Source organism: Eumetopias jubatus, unplaced genomic scaffold (assembly GCF_037043125.1).
Source record: "Eumetopias jubatus isolate StellerSeaLion01/CBP00866 unplaced genomic scaffold, mEumJub1_p1.0 scaffold_10, whole genome shotgun sequence".
NCBI lineage: Eukaryota > Metazoa > Chordata > Mammalia > Carnivora > Otariidae > Eumetopias > Eumetopias jubatus.
In genome coordinates, this window is record NW_028274816.1 from 53,066,440 (window position 1) to 53,083,309 (window position 16,870).

A 16,870-nucleotide genomic window follows, 5' to 3' on the forward strand; every position below is an offset into this window, starting at 1 on the left:
AGGCTTGTCGGGGCACAAGATGGGAAAAGGCGGCGCTTCACACCACATTCCCTTCACACTACATTCTGTGGGGAGCTACTTTGTGGGTGTTCGCACTTGGCGGGAGCGAGACATTTTTAAGGTCTCGGGGTGTGTGTGTGGGGGGGTGTTCGCACAGGGTAGGGAGGAGAGCGATATGCCCTGCCAGTCGTAGATTCCTGCCGCCCAGACACGGGGTTTACACCAGGTGTGAAGCTGTCTGCAGTGCCTCCATACTCTCCCCGTTGGATTTGCCCTAGATTGAGGGTAATGGGGAGCAGTGAACACTGGCCTCAGCCGAGGCGTCCGCTGCCTGTGATGGGTTCCCAGTATGCACACAGGATTCACGCCAGTTGTGGAGCAAACACACCCAGCCTATTGCAGGTGCATATGCTGTGCAACGTTCCCACGACCTGTGACATATGGCCAGTTCACCGCGGGGCGGGGAAGAAATGTCAGTTGTCCAGTGGGGTTCACTGAGTTTGAAGGTGATACGCGTTATGCACTGTCCACGGTCCACGGGAGATTTGCTTTGAGAGAGGGGGAAATTTCACTGTCTGCAAGTTCCACTGGGAAGGAATCTTACACAATTACAGTATTAGATTATGACTTGCACGTACTATTTTATAACCATCCTATTTTATACTGTTTTAATGACATTCTAGAAGAGTTTGCATTTAAACATTGGGCTCTGAGGGAACTTTCACAGGGCAGTTTAGACTGGGTACGTTGGGCAGATGCTGGGTCTGAGGGAAGTTTATACTCATCAGAGAGTTCCCATTGCCTATGTAGGTAGACCCTTGGAGAGTGGTTCACACTGTCACAAAAGGGGTTCACCGCAGCTGCAGAAGGTTGCCCATACGTGGCGATGTGCCCTGTCCTTGTTAACTTTGTCATGGATATGAGACATCATACTGTCCACCGGAACCACATACTGGGTGGGAGTTCTCATTGCCCATAGGAGATTCTATTGCGTTAGAGGGAGACTTCCATTGATGGGGATGGTGTTTCACGGTCCGCAGTCAGTTCACATCGGGTGTGAGGGAGAATCAGACTGTCGGTGGGGAGGTGTGTACTGGCCATGAAGGAACTCACCCTGCCCAGGGAGTATTTTCTGCTGTAGTGAGAGGGGCCTCTGCTGTCCCATTCAGGAACGTCTTGGCTATGGTGCGTTTACAATGTTCACAGAGGAGGGGCGCCTGGGTGGCTCAGTCGGTTGTCTGTCCCTTGGTTTCCACTCAGGTCACGATCTCACGGTCATGGCATCGAGCCCCACATCTGGCTCCATGCTCTGTGAGGAGCCTGCTTGTCCCTCTCCCTCTGCTCCTCTCTCTCACTTTTTCTCTCTCGTAAATAAATAAAATCTACCAAAAAACCCCACAAAAACCAGTGTCCACAGAGGAATCCTCACTGTTTATTGGAGTTACACCATGCCTGAAGGAGACCTGTCCATGGGAATTCATACTGTCTAAGGCCTATTTTCCCTGTCATCAAGGAAAGGTGTGCACAGTGAGCCGTGCCCTGCCCCTGGGAGAATTACATAAACTGTAGTTAACTTAGTTCTACAGTTCACTGCAATTACACTGTCCCGCGAAGCGGCGGGCGGGGGTGGGGGGTGATGTTGCAGGAAGCAGGATAGTACAGGCTTAGCCAGGCTGCTGGGGTCAAACCCAGCTAGGTGGGCTTCTTCCCCAGCTGTGTGACTTTGGGTGAGTCATTTCATCCCTCTGTGCTTCCATTTCTACATCTGTACAGGGATAATTGGGAAAAAAAAGAAAAAACAACCCACCTCGGCATAGGGTTGTAATGAATTAATATGTGCAAAGCATTTAAGACTGTCTCCAGCAGAGAATCTTGGCTATTAGTGTGATCGTTAGTATTCAGGAGGTTATCCTTGCCTGAAGAGTTTATGCTGTCTCAGTCTTACTGGTCACCTTGTCCGCAGTTTGTAGGCTGGTGGTGCTGCTGGTGGCGGCGGCAGTGTTTTGGGGAGGTTTTTCAGGGTTCAGCATATCTTTGGGGCATTTGTCAGTCTATCGGGAAGCATTACGGTCCAGTACTTGATGTCCCAGCTGTCACCATAGTTAACTGTGTTGCCTGGAACCTAACTTTCACTCTCCTCCTCTGAAAAATGCGGATCATTGGAGTACCTACCTGATAAAGTTGAGGTGACAATGAAATCAGATGTTGAATCCAGAGCCTTGCATATAGTAAGTGCTCATTAAATAGGAGGGGTGCTTTTTTTTTTAAGATTGTATTTATTTATTTGACAGAGAGGGAGAGAGAGAGAGCACAAGCAGGGGAAGGAGCAGAGGGAGAGGGAGAAGCAGACTCCCCGCCGAGCAGGGAGCCCGATGCGGGGCTTGGTCCCAGGATCCTGGGATCATGACCTGAGCCGAAGACAGATGCTCAGCTCACTGAGCTACCCAGGCGTCCCAGACGGGCGCTTTTTATGTGGCTTATCCTGTGTTGGGCCCTGGAAAATCCTTGCCATTCACGAATTCACCATTTCTTTGTCTTTATTTGGGACCTCTTTGTCCTGTGACAGGTTACTCCACCCTTCAGGGACTCCTACTGTCTTAATACATGTGTATGTTGAAGGACAGTTGGGTAACTTTTAATGGGAGAATTAGGACTTTGGGGAGGGGGGTGGATAATATAATTTTATGAAGGTTACAAAGGCCTAGGGGGCTTAAATGGAATATGGGTTTTCTCCCTGTTTATGGAAAAGGGCTACATTATCAATGACTGAAAACTGACATAGTGACATTGAGGTTTATTGCAGCCATTGGATTTTTTAAAAGATTTTATTTATTTGAGAGAGAGAGAGAGAGAGAGAGAGAGAGTGCATGGGTGCCTGCACAAGCAGGGGGCAGGGCAGAGGGAGAGGGAGAGGCAGACTCCCCGCTGAGCACAGACACCCCCCACGTGGACCCCGATGTGGGGCTGAATCCCAGGACCCTGATATGGGGCTCGATCCCAGGACCCTGAGATCATGACCTCAGCTGAAGTCAGACGCTTAACCAGCTGAGCCACCCAGGCACCCCTACTGCAATCCTTGTGAAATCTACACTGTTCACTGAGTGGTCCACTGAGGCAGGCGGCACTGTCCACGTGAGGGCACAGTGCCCATGGGTTACACTGCATGAGGCCATGTGACTATGGGGCTACACTGTTCACATGAAAAGCCACACTGGTTATAGAAACGACCCTATTTATATGCTTGTCTTCACTGTGCATATGGGTTTACCCAGGTTGTACAAGTTGACCCTGTCGATAGAGGAATTCACATGTTCAACAAGCCACGCTGCCTCTATGGTGGGGCACACTAATGAGACTATACGCTATTTGTAGGGGGACCCACACTGTTTATTTGCTGCCTCACCATGTATATGGGGCTCACGCTGTTTATGAGAGTTACACTGGCAATATGAGGTTTACACCATTTATGTGGGTTGCCCTTTTATACGAGGCTCACAAAGTTTATGAAGGCTGGGCTGTTTGAATGGGGCTCCTATCATTTATGAGGGTTACCCTGTCTGTATGAGGTTTATGAGGGTCGTGCTGCCTCTACTGGGGTTCACGCTGTTTTTGAGCATTGCACTATTTGGGGTTTCCACTGTCCATATGAGAGCCACATTGCAAATGGGAGTTTCTATCAGTTATGGACATTGTTCTGTCTGTCTGATGGGTTCTGATTGTGGGGTTATACCAGCTGCACAGGGACTCAGTTCATTTCAGCAGATACATATTACCAGACTGTTCTATGACCCACCCCGGTGTAGGCTCCGGTGATAAAGCAGGGATGGAGGAGGGATTCAGATGACTAGCTAATACATTACAGTAATATATATCACTTGAGAAAAAGTGCTATGGAGAAAAACAGTGCATAGAAAGGACAGAGGGGTCAAGGAAGGGGGCTCCAATTTAAAACAGAGTGGTCAGGTATTGGGAAGGTGGTTTCTGAGTAAAAACCTGAAGGGGATGAAGGGCAGAGCTATGGATACTTCTGGGGTGAGGGGGAGCCTTCTGAGCAGATGGAACAGCCCTGGCAAAATCCCTGAGGCAGGCATCTGCCTGGCCTGTTCAAGGAATTGCAAAGAGGCTGGAGTGAAGCTGGCACAGAAATGGAGGGGAAAGGTGGGAAGTGAAGTCAGGGAGGAAGGGCCCTGCTGGTCACTACAGGGAGTTGGCTTTTACTCCCAGGGAACAGAGGATTTGGGGCAGCACAGGGACATCATGTGATTTACTAGAACCCCTTTGGCTGTGGGTGGGGCTCAAACCATAGGGGCTGGTGGCAGCCAGGAGAGAGTGAGGAGTCCCCAGACCAGGGGTGTGGTGGTGGTGGTGAAGAGGAACTTGATTCTGAAGCAGCTGAAAAGTAGAGTACATGGGAGTTCCTTTCTGATCAGATGACGGGTGAGGGAAAGTCAAGGAGGACTCCAGGGAATTCAGCCTGAGCAACTTGCAAGATGGCGCTGCAGGCGCCCAAAATGGGGAAGACTGAGGTGGGGACAGTTTGGGGGAGCTGAGGAAAACCGTTTTGACTTGGCAAGCTTGAGAAATCCCAATGGAGACACCGGTGAGTCAGTCTGATGTGTGAGGTTGGAGACCAGGGGTGAGTCCTATGCTGGAGAGAAATTTGGGTGGAATCAGCATGGAGATGGCATGTGAAAACATGGCGCTGGTGGAGATCACCAAGGGAATGAGCAATAGATGGAGGAGAGAGGAGGACCCAGGTCTGAGCCCGGGAGCCCTTTGGCAGTTCAAGTCAGGGAGCTGAAGAGGGGTGGTACTCTCTAATGGGGTTACATTTTTGTTTGGGGGCAGTCACTCTATTTAGGTGGCTACACTCTCTATATAGGGTGATTCATGTTATTTCGAAGGGGACTACAATACATCACTACGCAGTAGTGATGGCTCAGTGTTGCTTATTATAGGTGATAGGTAGGTTGCAACTATGATTTTCATCATCCGTACAGTTTCCTTTCCAGGAGTGAGGTCTGTGGAGTGTTGGGACTTCTCTGGGGACAGGTTCTGTCCATGCCTTAGCCTGACAGCAACAGGATAAGTGTTATCTGTGTCAGGATGGTAAACTGGAACAAGAAGTGCTAGGTCCATGGGAGCAAGGGTGCCTTCACTGTCTAGAAAGAGTTCTTTTCTCCCCGGAGCATGACACTGTTTACTGTAGGCATGTCTTAGGTCTTCGTGAGAGACTGCACTTTTCACAAGCCCCAGGGGGGATCTGTGGAGATTTTTCACAGTGAACGGGAGCAGGGAGTGGAGTGTCCCTTTGTTCATTGGAATTGATATGGCCTTGGTTGGATGGCATATCTTTAAGGAATGACCAGTGGTGATGGGTCCACCTTCCCTGAGGATTGCTCTCAGCATTCACGAGGCAAGTGAACTATCCAAAAGGGTCCACATTTCTGTGGTAGCGTCGCATCATCAATCGCTCAGTTGGTTACACTATCTGTGGATAGGTTTTCACAAACCACCAGAGGTCACACAACCCAAGGGACATTTTCACCAGGGATGCCCATTCTCTGTGATGGCTCAGACTCTACCACCAGGCATGCCCACCATCCATGATTGTACTTCATAGAAACAATAGGATTGAATTATCTGACTGGGTCAGGGTGGGATGAAGCCATTTCACACTGTCCGTACCCTGTTTATTGTGTACAGTTGGGAGTCTCTATACGGTGAGTCGTGCTTACATTATCCATGGGGTATATGGTTCATTCTGCTACTAATTTTTTTAAAGATTTTATTTATTTATTTGAGAGAGAGAGAATGAGAGATAGAGAGTACGAGGGGGAAGAGGGTCAGAGGGAGAAGCAGACTCCCCGCCAAGCAGGGAGCCCGATGCGGGACTCGATCCCAGGATTCCAGGATCATGACCCAAGCCGAAAGCAGTCGCTTAACCAACTGAGCCACCCAGGCGCCCTCTGCTACTAATTATTACCAGTATTTACTGCATACTTACTTCACATCCCCAATTTCTTAAAAAAAAAAAGGTCATGTAGGATCTAATAATATTCCCGTTTTATAGATGAGGAAATTGAGGCTCAAAGAGGCAAACTCCCTTGCTCTATGTCACAGACAGGAAATAGCAAAGTTAGGGTTGCAACACAGGTCTCTCTTGTCGGTGGGAGTGTGGGATCACTGAAGTTGTTACAGACCTATTATCTTTGAAACTCTGCATTGTCTTTTTCTTGGGGGGGGGGACAGTAGAGGTGTTAGTAAAGCATAGTGGCGAAGGGTGGTGGTTTCAAATGGGATAGGTCGGGTTTGAATCCTGACTCCCAACACTTCCTGGCTGTAGGACTTTGGCAGACTGATTTCCCCTCTGAGCCTCACCTTCTTAATCTGTAAATGGGGATAACAATAGTAACTTCCCTCTTTGGGGTTTTGTGAGCATCAAATGACAAGATGCCCCATACAATGCTTGGCCCAGTGCCTGGCACATCGTGAGCCCTAGGAATTCGGGAGCTGTTATAATAACAATGATGGTGATTATTATTGCTGGACCACAGTGCTCCCAGAGGGTTACAATATCCGTGGGGGAGCTGCACTGTCCGTAGGCAAGGTTACATAATTCCCCAGGGAGGTGATGCTTCTCTGGAGGCTTTGGTCTCCACAGAGGAAGAGTCTAGAGACTTCTTCTGAGGCGATGGTGAGAGACTGTTCTAATGCATCTAGGAACCCGCCGTGGGTTAGAGCCCTAAGAAGATAGAGTCTGACCCTGCTGGCTTTCCCTCCCTGTGGCTTGTCTCTCCCGGCCCATCTTCTCAGTTTCAGTTTCTCTGAGCATCACCCCCCAACCCCTGCAATATTCCCCTCCTTTGGTACCTCGGAGTCTTCTCTGAAACTGTCTCCACGCTCGGTCTGTGGATATTGCTTCTATTTGCCCTCTCTACCCTGCTGCCGGCTCCAACTAGCCATCTGATCAGCGCTGATTTCCTGTTTCCTGAAGCCTCAGGCTCCTTCTTCCATCCCTCCCTGCTGCGGAGAACAGACTTAACACTGCCCTACGCACTGGCCTTCATCCTTAAGCCCTACCTTCCTCTCTCCTGGCGACCCCCCAGTGCCCCTTGGGAGCACATTTGTTCAGACTTTGGTCGCCCCCTCGCATCCTGGCCCCACCTCCGGAACCCCTGCGCTGGTGGTGGAGGTGGGGGTACCTCTGACGCCAGCCGCGTCCTTAGAACAGCTGCAGCCTGGGGATGGAGTGGGGGGATGCTACCGAATGCATTCTCTCAGGTCACTTCCTCCGCAGCTGGGACTGGGGATATCTGGAAGGCCAAGACCCCATCCCCGGAGGAACGGAGGGCACAGCCGCCTCCCCATTTCCGATTCTGGGAAATGCCTCCCACCCATTCCACCCCACCCCTGGACAGCTGCCCCCATTCAGGCTAAGGGCTATGGGGGGGCGCAGTAGGGTAAGGCCAGGGTGGGAAATGTTGTGGTCTTGATCAACCCCCAAGGTCTTGACCCCGCCCCCTTGCAGTGAAGATTCTGCCCCCTCCCGAAAGGTCCAGGCCTTTCAAAAGTTTCTGACCCCCCTCCATGTGCCCCCCCACCCCGCCCTCTTACAGGCTCCCAAAAGAAACTCTGGATTCTGCAGTGGGCAGGAGAGGAGGAGGGGCGGCAGGTCGCGAGTGCCAAGGACTTAAGTTATCTGCAGACTTGGAGCCTCGGAAAAGGGTCATGACCCCCAGGACCCCATCCCACCCCCGCCCCCTCCTTCCTTCCTCCCCCGCCGCGCGGCCCCTTTAAGCCCGGAGCCGGCCGGTCCTCAGTGGCTGCGCGCCGGCAAGTGTGTGTGTGAGTGCGCGGGGAGGGGGCGGGCGCAGTGTCTCCATGGCGACGCGGCGGTGACGTCGCCGGCCGGGGGGCGTGGGCGTCCCGGCCCCGGAGTGCGATATTAACCCGGGAGGCGGCGGCGGGGAGGGGAGAGGCTCTGAGAGGCGAGGCCGGGTGAAGCGCCGAGGGCGGCCCGACGGGCGCGGGACGGGACGGGGCAGCGCGGGCGCCGGGAGCTGCGGCCCGGAGTCGGGGCGCCTCGCCCCGGGCCCCCCAGCATGAAGACCCCGGCGGACACAGGTGGGGGCGGGGGCAGCACGTGTGGGGGAGACTTGTTGCCCCGGGAAACCAGGCGGAGAAACTTTGGGGGGGCTGGGGGGTTCCGGGGTAGCCCGAGTGATCCCCAGTTCCGGGGGACCCCCGAGCACTCGAGACCTGTTGCTTCTCGTGGCGCAAGCGAGGGGTGCTGCACGGGACCCCCAATTTCTGGGTCCGGGAGGAGTGGTGTGGGTGCAACGAGTCCTGGTCCTCTCCCTGCTGGATCCCGAAAGCTGGGTTCTCCCCCACTCCCGGGATCACGGGGGTGGCGGGGTCCCTCCCCGCCGCTCTGTCACGTTGCACTCTGGGGGCCGGGACGTGTGTGGGGCGTGTGGGGGGGCCTGTCCACGGGGCCCGCTATTCCCGGTTCCGCGCTGCGTGGTCCGGCCCATGACCTTCACGGCGGCGCGTGCCCCGCACCGGCTTAGAAGGGGATACGGGATGGCTTCTAGGAGGAGGGCGTGATTGGGGAGCCCAAGACTCGGGGTCCGGGCTGCGCCGCCCCTCCCCCGCCCGTCTCCGCCGACTCCTCGCTCCCCCGCCCGCGCCGAGTCGCAAAGTTCCAAAGCGCAGCCCGAACGTTCGAAAAAGGAACTTTTTGTTTCCGACCTTAGAACGCGCGGCTTTAAGGTGGCTCCGGGGAGACCAGGGTACCCTCCACCCGCGCCGCCGGGGCCCCGGGGTTGAGGAGGGTGGGGAAGGTGGGGGGGGGACGCGGAGGCTCCCCCTTCACCCCCCCTTCCTCATCCAGCGCTTGTCTTTCAACCGGCCGTCTTTTCTCTCCGCCCCCCCTCTTCCCCGCCAACTTGCTCCTCCTTAAGGGGCCAAGGTTCCCCTCCCCCCCTCCGTCGGCGGGCGGGGGGCAGCGGGATTAACCCCCCTCCCACTCGGACTTTCCCCCCACCCCTCCCCCGCCGCCCCCGGGCTCGCGCGGGCTGGACTTTGCGCCCGGGCGCGCTGGGGGGAGGGGTCCCAGCCGCCCCCTGCCCGTCTACCCCGTCGGAATCCGGCCCGGGGCGGGGACGGGGGAGGGGGAAGGGGGCCGGGCGCCGCTGTTCAAACTTGTTTCCTTCCCCCGGCGGCGGCCGCGGCTAGGGCTCCTGTGTGCGGGTGTGTGCCCCGACCGGCCCACCCACCCCGCCCCCCCTCCGCTCGGCGGGTGGGGGCGGCTCTTAAAGGGCTCGGAGCCGTGCTCCGGCGCCTGGGGATTGGGGCCGAGGAGGGGGGCAGGGGGGTGGGGCAGGGGTGCGGAGTGCTGTAGGGTCAGTCACGTGCGTCCCACATACTCTCTGGCTCCCACAGGCTCCAGGGCCCCTGGGCCTTGGGGGCAGCAGGAGCCTCCCCTCGCCCGGGGAGGGGGCCTAGGCGCCCAGACAACCCCGCCTCGTCTTCCCTCCCTGCTACGGGCCTTCGCCTGGTGGGACCGGCTGGGCCGCTCCCCTAACCCTGTCTTGGGGCCGAGCCGCGTGTGGGTTCTCCGGCTGGGGGAAGGGGCGGGGGCCTGGAATGGCTTCCCGATCGACCCATCGGTGCGTCTGTCCGTCCGCACGCCCCTCCATCCGATCCTCCATCCCGGCCCCTCTCCTCTCTGCCGCGGCTGTTTCCCACTTCCTGTTTTCTTCCCGGCTCTGGCGCCACCGAGGGCTGCCTGGAGTGGGGGAGGTGGTAGGGCCCCCCAGGAGGTCGGCGTGTTCTTCCTCTACCACCACCCCTCCCTTCCGACCCCCATAGTCTCTTTAAAAAAAGTTTGGCCAGTTATGTGAATTTGGGGGGTGCCCAGGAGTTCTGCCCCCCCCTCATTTCCAGTCTGTCTGGGAGAATCCCTACCCCGCCTCTGGGACCCAGGTGTGCCTTCTGGGACCCTGCCATCCCAACCCTTCCTGTCTGTCTGCTGCCGCCTCTCCACCCTGTCTCAAAATGTCCTGAGGACCTCTCTGTGTCAGCTGCCTGCTCCCTGTTTCACCGTCCCCCCATGCTCCAGAGGTCCTGCTCCCCCAAGCTTTCTTGGTGCAGGCCCGGTGGTTCCCTGTTTAAGCACGTGGACCCATACACAACACACTCACACATGCTCCCCTTGCCCGTGCCTGGCTCCTGGCTCCAAGGCCTGGGGAACAGAGCCCCATTGAGACACCCTGACGTCACCCCCGCTCTTCTCCCCCCAAAGCCAGGAACAGGCCCTCATGTATGCCATGTCCGATGAGGAAAGCTGGGTTGGGGTGGACCTGGGAGTGGCGAGGGTCCCTGCCTGGAGTGGGATCCAGGGTCGTAGCCCTGAAGGGGGTCTCCCTTAGGGAGGGGGGGTTAACAAGGTGGCCTGGGACAGCCCCCGGAATGCAGCGTGAGGCCTTTCCAGAGCCCCCCACCTCCCTTTCGAGTTCCCTTTGTGTTGCATGTAGTCTCTCTCACTCCTTCTCTTCTGCAAAGTTTATTTTTAGCCTCCTGCTCCCCCGCTCCCAGGACTGTCGCTGCACACACGTTGCCTGGTTACCGGGACAAGGAGGCTGGGGCGGGTGGGCTGGGAAGGGTGGCTTTAATTTTGGGGGGGGAGGATGGAAGTCAGTATACCCCCCCCAACTCCAGACTGCTGTCTCGGGGGCTTCGCCTCCCCCCCCCCCAACACACACACTCCTGGGTCTGAGAGCCAGATTGGGGCTTAGGTGGGAGAAGCACAGAGCTTGGTGCCCTCGGTGGGGGGTAGGAGCTTTTTGGAGGGTTCAGAGGGTACATGGAGCTAGTGACTTGGTAACTTGGATTCCCAAGGGCCTCTGAGCTCTGAGGAAGACCCTGGGACCTGGATTCTCGAGCAGGGTGAGGATAATGGGGTGAACACCTGGATTCCTGTGAGAGGGATGGGGCTTCGGATGCTGGGATCTATGAAAGGCATTGTTGGGGGCTGTCACTTCTGAATGGAACAGGGGCTGCTGGTGTGGGACTCTGGGTCTGTGACCAGCTGGAGGTCATATCCTTGGAGCCCTAAGGGGCTGGTTTGAGGCTGGGATTTCTGAATTGGGCAGGGACTATGTGGGGAATGCTGGCCATCCCATTCTACCCAAGGCCAGGGCTCAGGAAGCTGGGTCACTGTAGGGGAGAGTCAGCTCTGGATTTAGAAGGAGTCGTCCCTATGGCAGTAAGAACTGCTGAACCCATGTCCCCAAGGGGAAGGATCCCCTGTTGGGAGTTGAGACTGTGGTGGAGTCTTTGAGGGAGGCTTAGCATTGCCCCAGGCCTGGTTGGTACCTGCTTGAGCTGGGGCTTGAGCCAGGGCCAGGGGCCAGAGGCTCACCGTGCAGCCTGACTGGGACTAGGGACCCCGCCCATCCTTAGCTGTCCACCTTGGCCTTCTCCCTCTGGTGGCACCAGGGCCCCTGCCCTGCCTCCCCCTCCTTCTCTTCCTCCCCTTCCCTCCTCCCACCCCTCCATTACCGGCTGCCTAGTGCTGAATTATTGATGGCCCCTGATTACCCGGGGGTTTGGGAAATGACAACCGCAGCCCCCCCACCCCAGGCTGCCCACCCCCTCCAGGGACCAGCCAGCCCACCACCAACCTCTACCCAAGGTTAATGCTGGGGGCGGGTAGGCAGGTGGGCAGGGAAGAAGCTGAGAATGAGAAGGCGGAAGGGGGGAACAGGCTGCATCATTTGCCTGCTCAGTCTCCAGGCCTGGGCTGGGGCCTTCCAGCCAGGTTGTGTCCATGTGCCTGGGTCCGGGGAGGGCAGTGCTGCACAGAGGGTCTAGGGCTTGGGGGGGGGGGCTGTACTCAGACAGTCTGGGTTTCACTCTCCAGGGAAGACAGAAGCCTCTGTGTGTGCAAGCGCTGACCTCATCGTCAACCAACCACCCCACCCCTCCTGGTCCTTTTAAGAAAAAAAAAAAAAATCATTGGGTCCTGGGGTGGGAGTAGGGCTCTGGTAGGTTTTGGGAAGGAGACAGTGTTATGTTCCCAGGAGGGGACTGGAGCTGTGGGGTGAGTTGGGGGAGGGGTATAACTGGCCCTGAATGGGAGTTGGGGGGGTTGGGGGGGTGCACCCCAACCCGGCTGGCCACGTGTGCCCCTTCCTGCCCCTCCCCCACTGGCAGGCCTGCCCGCCGGCCTGGCTTGGTGCCTGGCCCCCTGGCACTGGCCCCGGGACCCGCCGCCGACGGTTTCCTGTTTCTCCCGGTGTCGCTGGAGCAGGCTCCAGCTTCCCTTCCCCCCCAGCTCCTGTCTAGCCCCCTCACACACAGACACACACTGTCTCCCTCTAACTTCAGGTCCTGACTTGGCGGAGGGGAGACGGATTTCCCCATGTGGAGGGCGGGGTAGGAGGGTGGACCCTGGGAGGGGACCCGGAGCGTTGGACTTGGCGTCCTGACCCGGGGCCACTCCCCTGCCTCCTGTCCCCAGGGTTTGCCTTCCCGGATTGGGCCTACAAGCCGGAGTCGTCCCCTGGCTCGAGGCAGATCCAGCTGTGGCACTTTATCCTGGAGCTGCTGCGGAAGGAGGAGTACCAGGGGGTCATCGCCTGGCAGGGGGACTACGGGGAATTCGTCATCAAGGACCCCGATGAAGTGGCTCGGCTCTGGGGCGTCCGCAAGTGCAAGCCTCAGATGAATTATGACAAGCTGAGCCGGGCCCTGCGGTGAGGAGGGGCCGAAGCCCCTGGGCAGCTGCGGGTAGCCCTCACTGGTTGGGGAGCCTGTAACCCATGGGAAGAGGCTCTGGGTTTGATCCTCTGCCAAATCATAGCTGTGTGACCATGGATGGGCAAGTCCTAAGCCTCCTCTGAGCACCTCTGTCCCATAGAGGTGTCCTGAGGAGAGGCTGCAGTCCTGGGTGTGGCCTCTGGTCTGGTCCCAGACCTGAGGGGAGAGCTAGGTCCGTTCCTCCAGGTCCTTGGTTTCTCTTGCGTGGCCCAGGTTTCTTGGTCCCTCTCTGTGAGCAGCACCTGACCCGGGTCAAGGAATGAGGTCTAGACTGGGGTCCGGTGTGACCAGTCATCCGATGTGTTTCTGTGCCCACAGCTATTACTACAACAAACGCATTCTGCACAAGACCAAGGGGAAACGGTTCACCTACAAGTTCAACTTCAACAAACTGGTGCTGGTTAACTACCCTTTCATCGATGTGGGGTTGGCTGGTGAGTTAACTAGGGCAGGTGTGCTGGGCCTCAGAGGGAGAAGGGGATGTGCCTCTGGGTCCAGGCTGGGCCACGGGCCTTGACAACGACGTCTCCCCTCTCCCGCAGGGGGGGCAGTGCCCCAGAGTGCCCCGCCAGTGCCGTCGGGTGGCAGCCACTTCCGCTTCCCTCCCTCAACGCCCTCCGAGGTGCTGTCCCCCACCGAGGACCCCCGCTCACCACCGGCCTGCTCTTCCTCCTCATCTTCCCTCTTCTCGGCTGTGGTGGCCCGGCGCCTGGGCCGGGGCTCCGTCAGTGACTGTAGCGATGGCACGTCAGAGCTGGAAGAGCCGCTGGGAGAGGACCCCCGGGCCCGGCCGCCAGGCCCTCCGGAGCTGGGGGCCTTCCGCGGGCCCCCGCTGGCACGCCTGCCCCATGACCCTGGCGTCTTCCGCGTCTACCCCCGGCCCCGGGGTGGCCCCGAGCCCCTGAGTCCCTTCCCTGTGTCGCCTCTGGCTGGGCCTGGCTCCCTGCTTCCCCCTCAGCTCTCACCGGCTCTGCCCATGACACCCACTCACCTGGCCTACACTCCCTCACCCACGCTGAGCCCTATGTACCCCAGTGGTGGCGGGGGCCCCAGCGGCTCAGGGGGAGGCTCCCACTTCTCCTTTAGCCCTGAGGACATGAAACGGTACCTGCAGGCCCACACCCAAAGCGTCTACAACTACCACCTCAGTCCCCGCGCCTTCCTGCACTACCCTGGGCTGGTGGTGCCCCAGCCCCAGCGCCCTGACAAGTGCCCGCTGCCGCCCATGGCGCCCGAGACCCCACCGGTCCCCTCCTCAGCCTCGTCCTCCTCTTCCTCCTCTTCCTCCCCATTCAAGTTTAAGCTCCAGCCACCCCCGCTGGGACGGCGGCAGCGGGCGGCCGGGGAGAAGGCTCCGGTGGGTGCTGACAAGAGTGGCGGCGGCGGTGGCGGCAGCGCGGGCGGGCTGGCCGAGGGTGCCGGGGCGGGGGCGCTGGCCCCGCCGCCGCCGCAGATCAAGGTGGAGCCCATCTCGGAAGGCGAGTCGGAGGAAGTGGAGGTGACTGACATCAGCGACGAAGATGAGGAAGATGGGGAGGTGTTCAAGACCCCTCGTGCCCCACCTGCACCCCCCAAGCCCGAGCCTGGCGAGGCACCCGGGGCAGCACAGTGCATGCCCCTCAAGCTGCGCTTTAAGCGGCGCTGGAGCGAAGACTGTCGCCTGGAGGGGGGTGGGGGCCCCACTGGGGGCCTGGAGGATGAGGGTGAGGACAAGAAGGTGCGTGGGGAGGGGCCCGGGGAGGCCGGGGGACCCCTCACCCCGAGGCGAGTGAGCTCTGACCTCCAGCATGCTACAGCCCAGCTCTCTCTGGAGCATCGAGATTCCTGAGGGCTGTGGGCAGGGGGCCCGGGTCCCCCCACCTCCCATGCTTCTTTTGCTGCCTTAACCACCCCCCCCCCCAAGCCCTGGAGGTGAGGACAGCTCTGGTGTCTTCCCTGCCTCCTCCCCTTTCCTGCCCCCACGTTTTGTATAAAACTTTTAATTTTCTTTTTTTTAATGGTGAGGGTGGGTGGGTGCCCAGGGCTGGGGGCTTTCCCCTATCTGTGGGTTTCTAAGCTCCAGGCAAAGTGGTGGTGGGGGGTTGGGGGGGGAGTTGAGGGGGCCACCTCCATTCTGGGGAATTTATATTTGAACTGAGGCCCTGGCCTCGATGCCCAGGAACGTTTTTTATTACAATCGCTTAGGAAGTAAAAGCCTTGTCTCCCTCCCTGTTTTCTGCCTCCTGTCCCTGTTCCTGTCCCTGTCTACTCCCGGCCATCCTCAGCCCCGATCCTGCCTTCCCTGCCCCTCCAGGGGCCCTGAGTGCCTGGGTTTCTCATACCCCACAGGGTTGCAGCAGGGGAGGGAGGGACATTTTATGATGAACCAAAAATTCCATGTTGGGGGGTGGGGGGTAGAGGAGGGGGAGGGGTGCCGCCCATAGGCCACAAATCTCTACAAGTGCCTGCTATTCCTCTCCCACCCCCTACCCCAGCACTGGTCCAACCCCTTCACCCCCAGCTGCTCCTAGGACTAGCCCACAGGCAGGCGGGTGGGGGGGGGTGAGAAGGGGGTGCCCTGAAACCAAACTGGAAGCCCCCTCTGCCTCCTAGCTGGGGCCCCTGGGGTGGGGGTCTGTGGTCAAGCCTTATTCTGTATTGGGGATGGAGGGTGGGGGGGAGGGAAGTTGGGGGGCTGCTGGAGAATGTATTCAAAACAATAAAACTTTGGACCTTTGGATGAGGTGATCTGTCCTGGGTGCTGGGTACAATCACCACGAGGTCTCAGCCTTTGATTCAGAGACAGGAGTCTAGACTGGCCCTCCAGGGGATCTATGGCCAGAGGGTCTAACCCCATCTGAATGGGTCCAATCCAGGCCTGGGAAATGATCTGACCCCAGAGGCACATAACCCCCAGGGCCTGATGATAAAGGTCTCAGGCATCCTCTGGCCCTCTCACCACTCCCGTATTCTGTGGGGATCTCCTGGTCCTTGAAACCACGCTATTGCCCTTGCTCTTCCGATCACCTGAACTGCCTTTCCTTTCTGCTGCTGTGTATTCCTGTCTGTGTCCCTGTGGCTTGGAGTGGGACTTCGGCCAACAGGCCTGCAGGGTCTCTTGAAATGTAGAGCTTCCACCGTTCCTTAGTCGTCTTTCTGTCAAACCGAGGGAACGTCGTCCGCCAGCAAATTGAGAAGGGACAGGTTTAATCCTAGTTGCTACTGATTGACTTGCTGTGTGCCCAGTGCCTGACACCTAGTTAGCTGCAGCGCCTTATCTCCCACATCCAGCAAGGTGGGGGCAAGTGGCTCCGTTAAGTGACTTGTCCAAGGCCCTATGCGCAGGCAGGACTCGAAATGAGGTCTGTTTCTAAAGCCCATGTTCCTCCTAAGGCCAGTATGGTTGGATCTAGACAAAGGTCTCCAGATCATAGGCTCTGAAAGGTGAGCTCCTAAAGCTAGCAGCGCAGGTTGGAGAGCTTGATTTCAGGGGTGAAAGAATCAGGAGGAATTCAAGCCGAAAGTGTCCTTAGGGACAGCCCAACCCCTTCAGAGCAGGTGAGGTGCCAGAGGCCCAGATAGAGGAAGGAGTTTCCCTAAGGCCACACAGTGAAGAAATGGAGTGGGAATTGAGGACTCAGGCCTGTTGGACTGGCTTCACGGAGAAACTCCACCCTGCACAAGTCTGAGGGGGAAGAAACTGGCAGCTCCTATCTACTCAGGCTTCACCCTCATTTCCTGCCAGCCCAGGGTGGGTGGTCCCAGATGATGTCGATTGGCAGTGAAGAGAGGATCCAGGGCTGGGGTACTGGCAGGAAACCGAGGCTCCCTTGGCAGGCTGCGGGCAACTGCTCCCTCTCCTGGGTGATGTAAGTCACTCCCTGGGGTGGGGGCCACTGGGCTATTTCTGGAAGTTGGGATGAGGCATGTCTCCTGGCAACATAGATGCAACGGAGTTGGTGGTTGGTGGTGTGATGGAGAAAGGGGGATGTTATCACTGGGGGGAGGAGGGAGGACCCAGACTAGGAGTCTCAGCCCGATTCCAGTGCCTTCAGAGCACCTC

At 57.8% G+C, this 16,870-nt stretch overlaps 1 protein-coding gene across 2 annotated transcripts; it reads left to right on the forward strand.

The window, feature by feature from the left end:
- The first annotated feature begins 4,434 nt into the window (after window positions 1–4,434).
- On the forward strand, window positions 4,435–14,888 carry ERF (ETS2 repressor factor). 2 transcript variants are annotated; one of them, XM_028088146.2, is made up of 4 exons: window positions 4,435–4,600; window positions 12,530–12,764; window positions 13,147–13,262; window positions 13,371–14,888. In XM_028088146.2, the coding sequence occupies exons 2-4, from the start codon at window positions 12,733–12,735 to the stop codon at window positions 14,654–14,656; spliced, it is 1,434 nt and encodes a 477-aa protein (XP_027943947.1). In that variant the 5' UTR covers window positions 4,435–4,600; window positions 12,530–12,732; the 3' UTR covers window positions 14,657–14,888. The 2 variants fall into 2 exon arrangements, with proteins under 2 accessions (XP_027943947.1, XP_027943946.1); XM_028088145.2 differs by lacking the exon at window positions 4,435–4,600 and adding an exon at window positions 7,983–8,127.
- Window positions 14,889–16,870: the final 1,982 nt, after the last annotated feature.

Bases quoted from the DNA above. Each gene is read 5' to 3' on its own strand.
- ERF (XM_028088145.2), top strand. From the start codon at position 8,106: ATGAAGACCCCGGCGGACACAG. The intron at 12,765-13,146 runs GTGAGGAGGGGC...CTGTGCCCACAG, and splicing joins AAGCTGAGCCGGGCCCTGCG to CTATTACTACAACAAACGCA. The intron at 13,263-13,370 runs GTGAGTTAACTA...CCTCTCCCGCAG, and splicing joins CATCGATGTGGGGTTGGCTG to GGGGGGCAGTGCCCCAGAGT.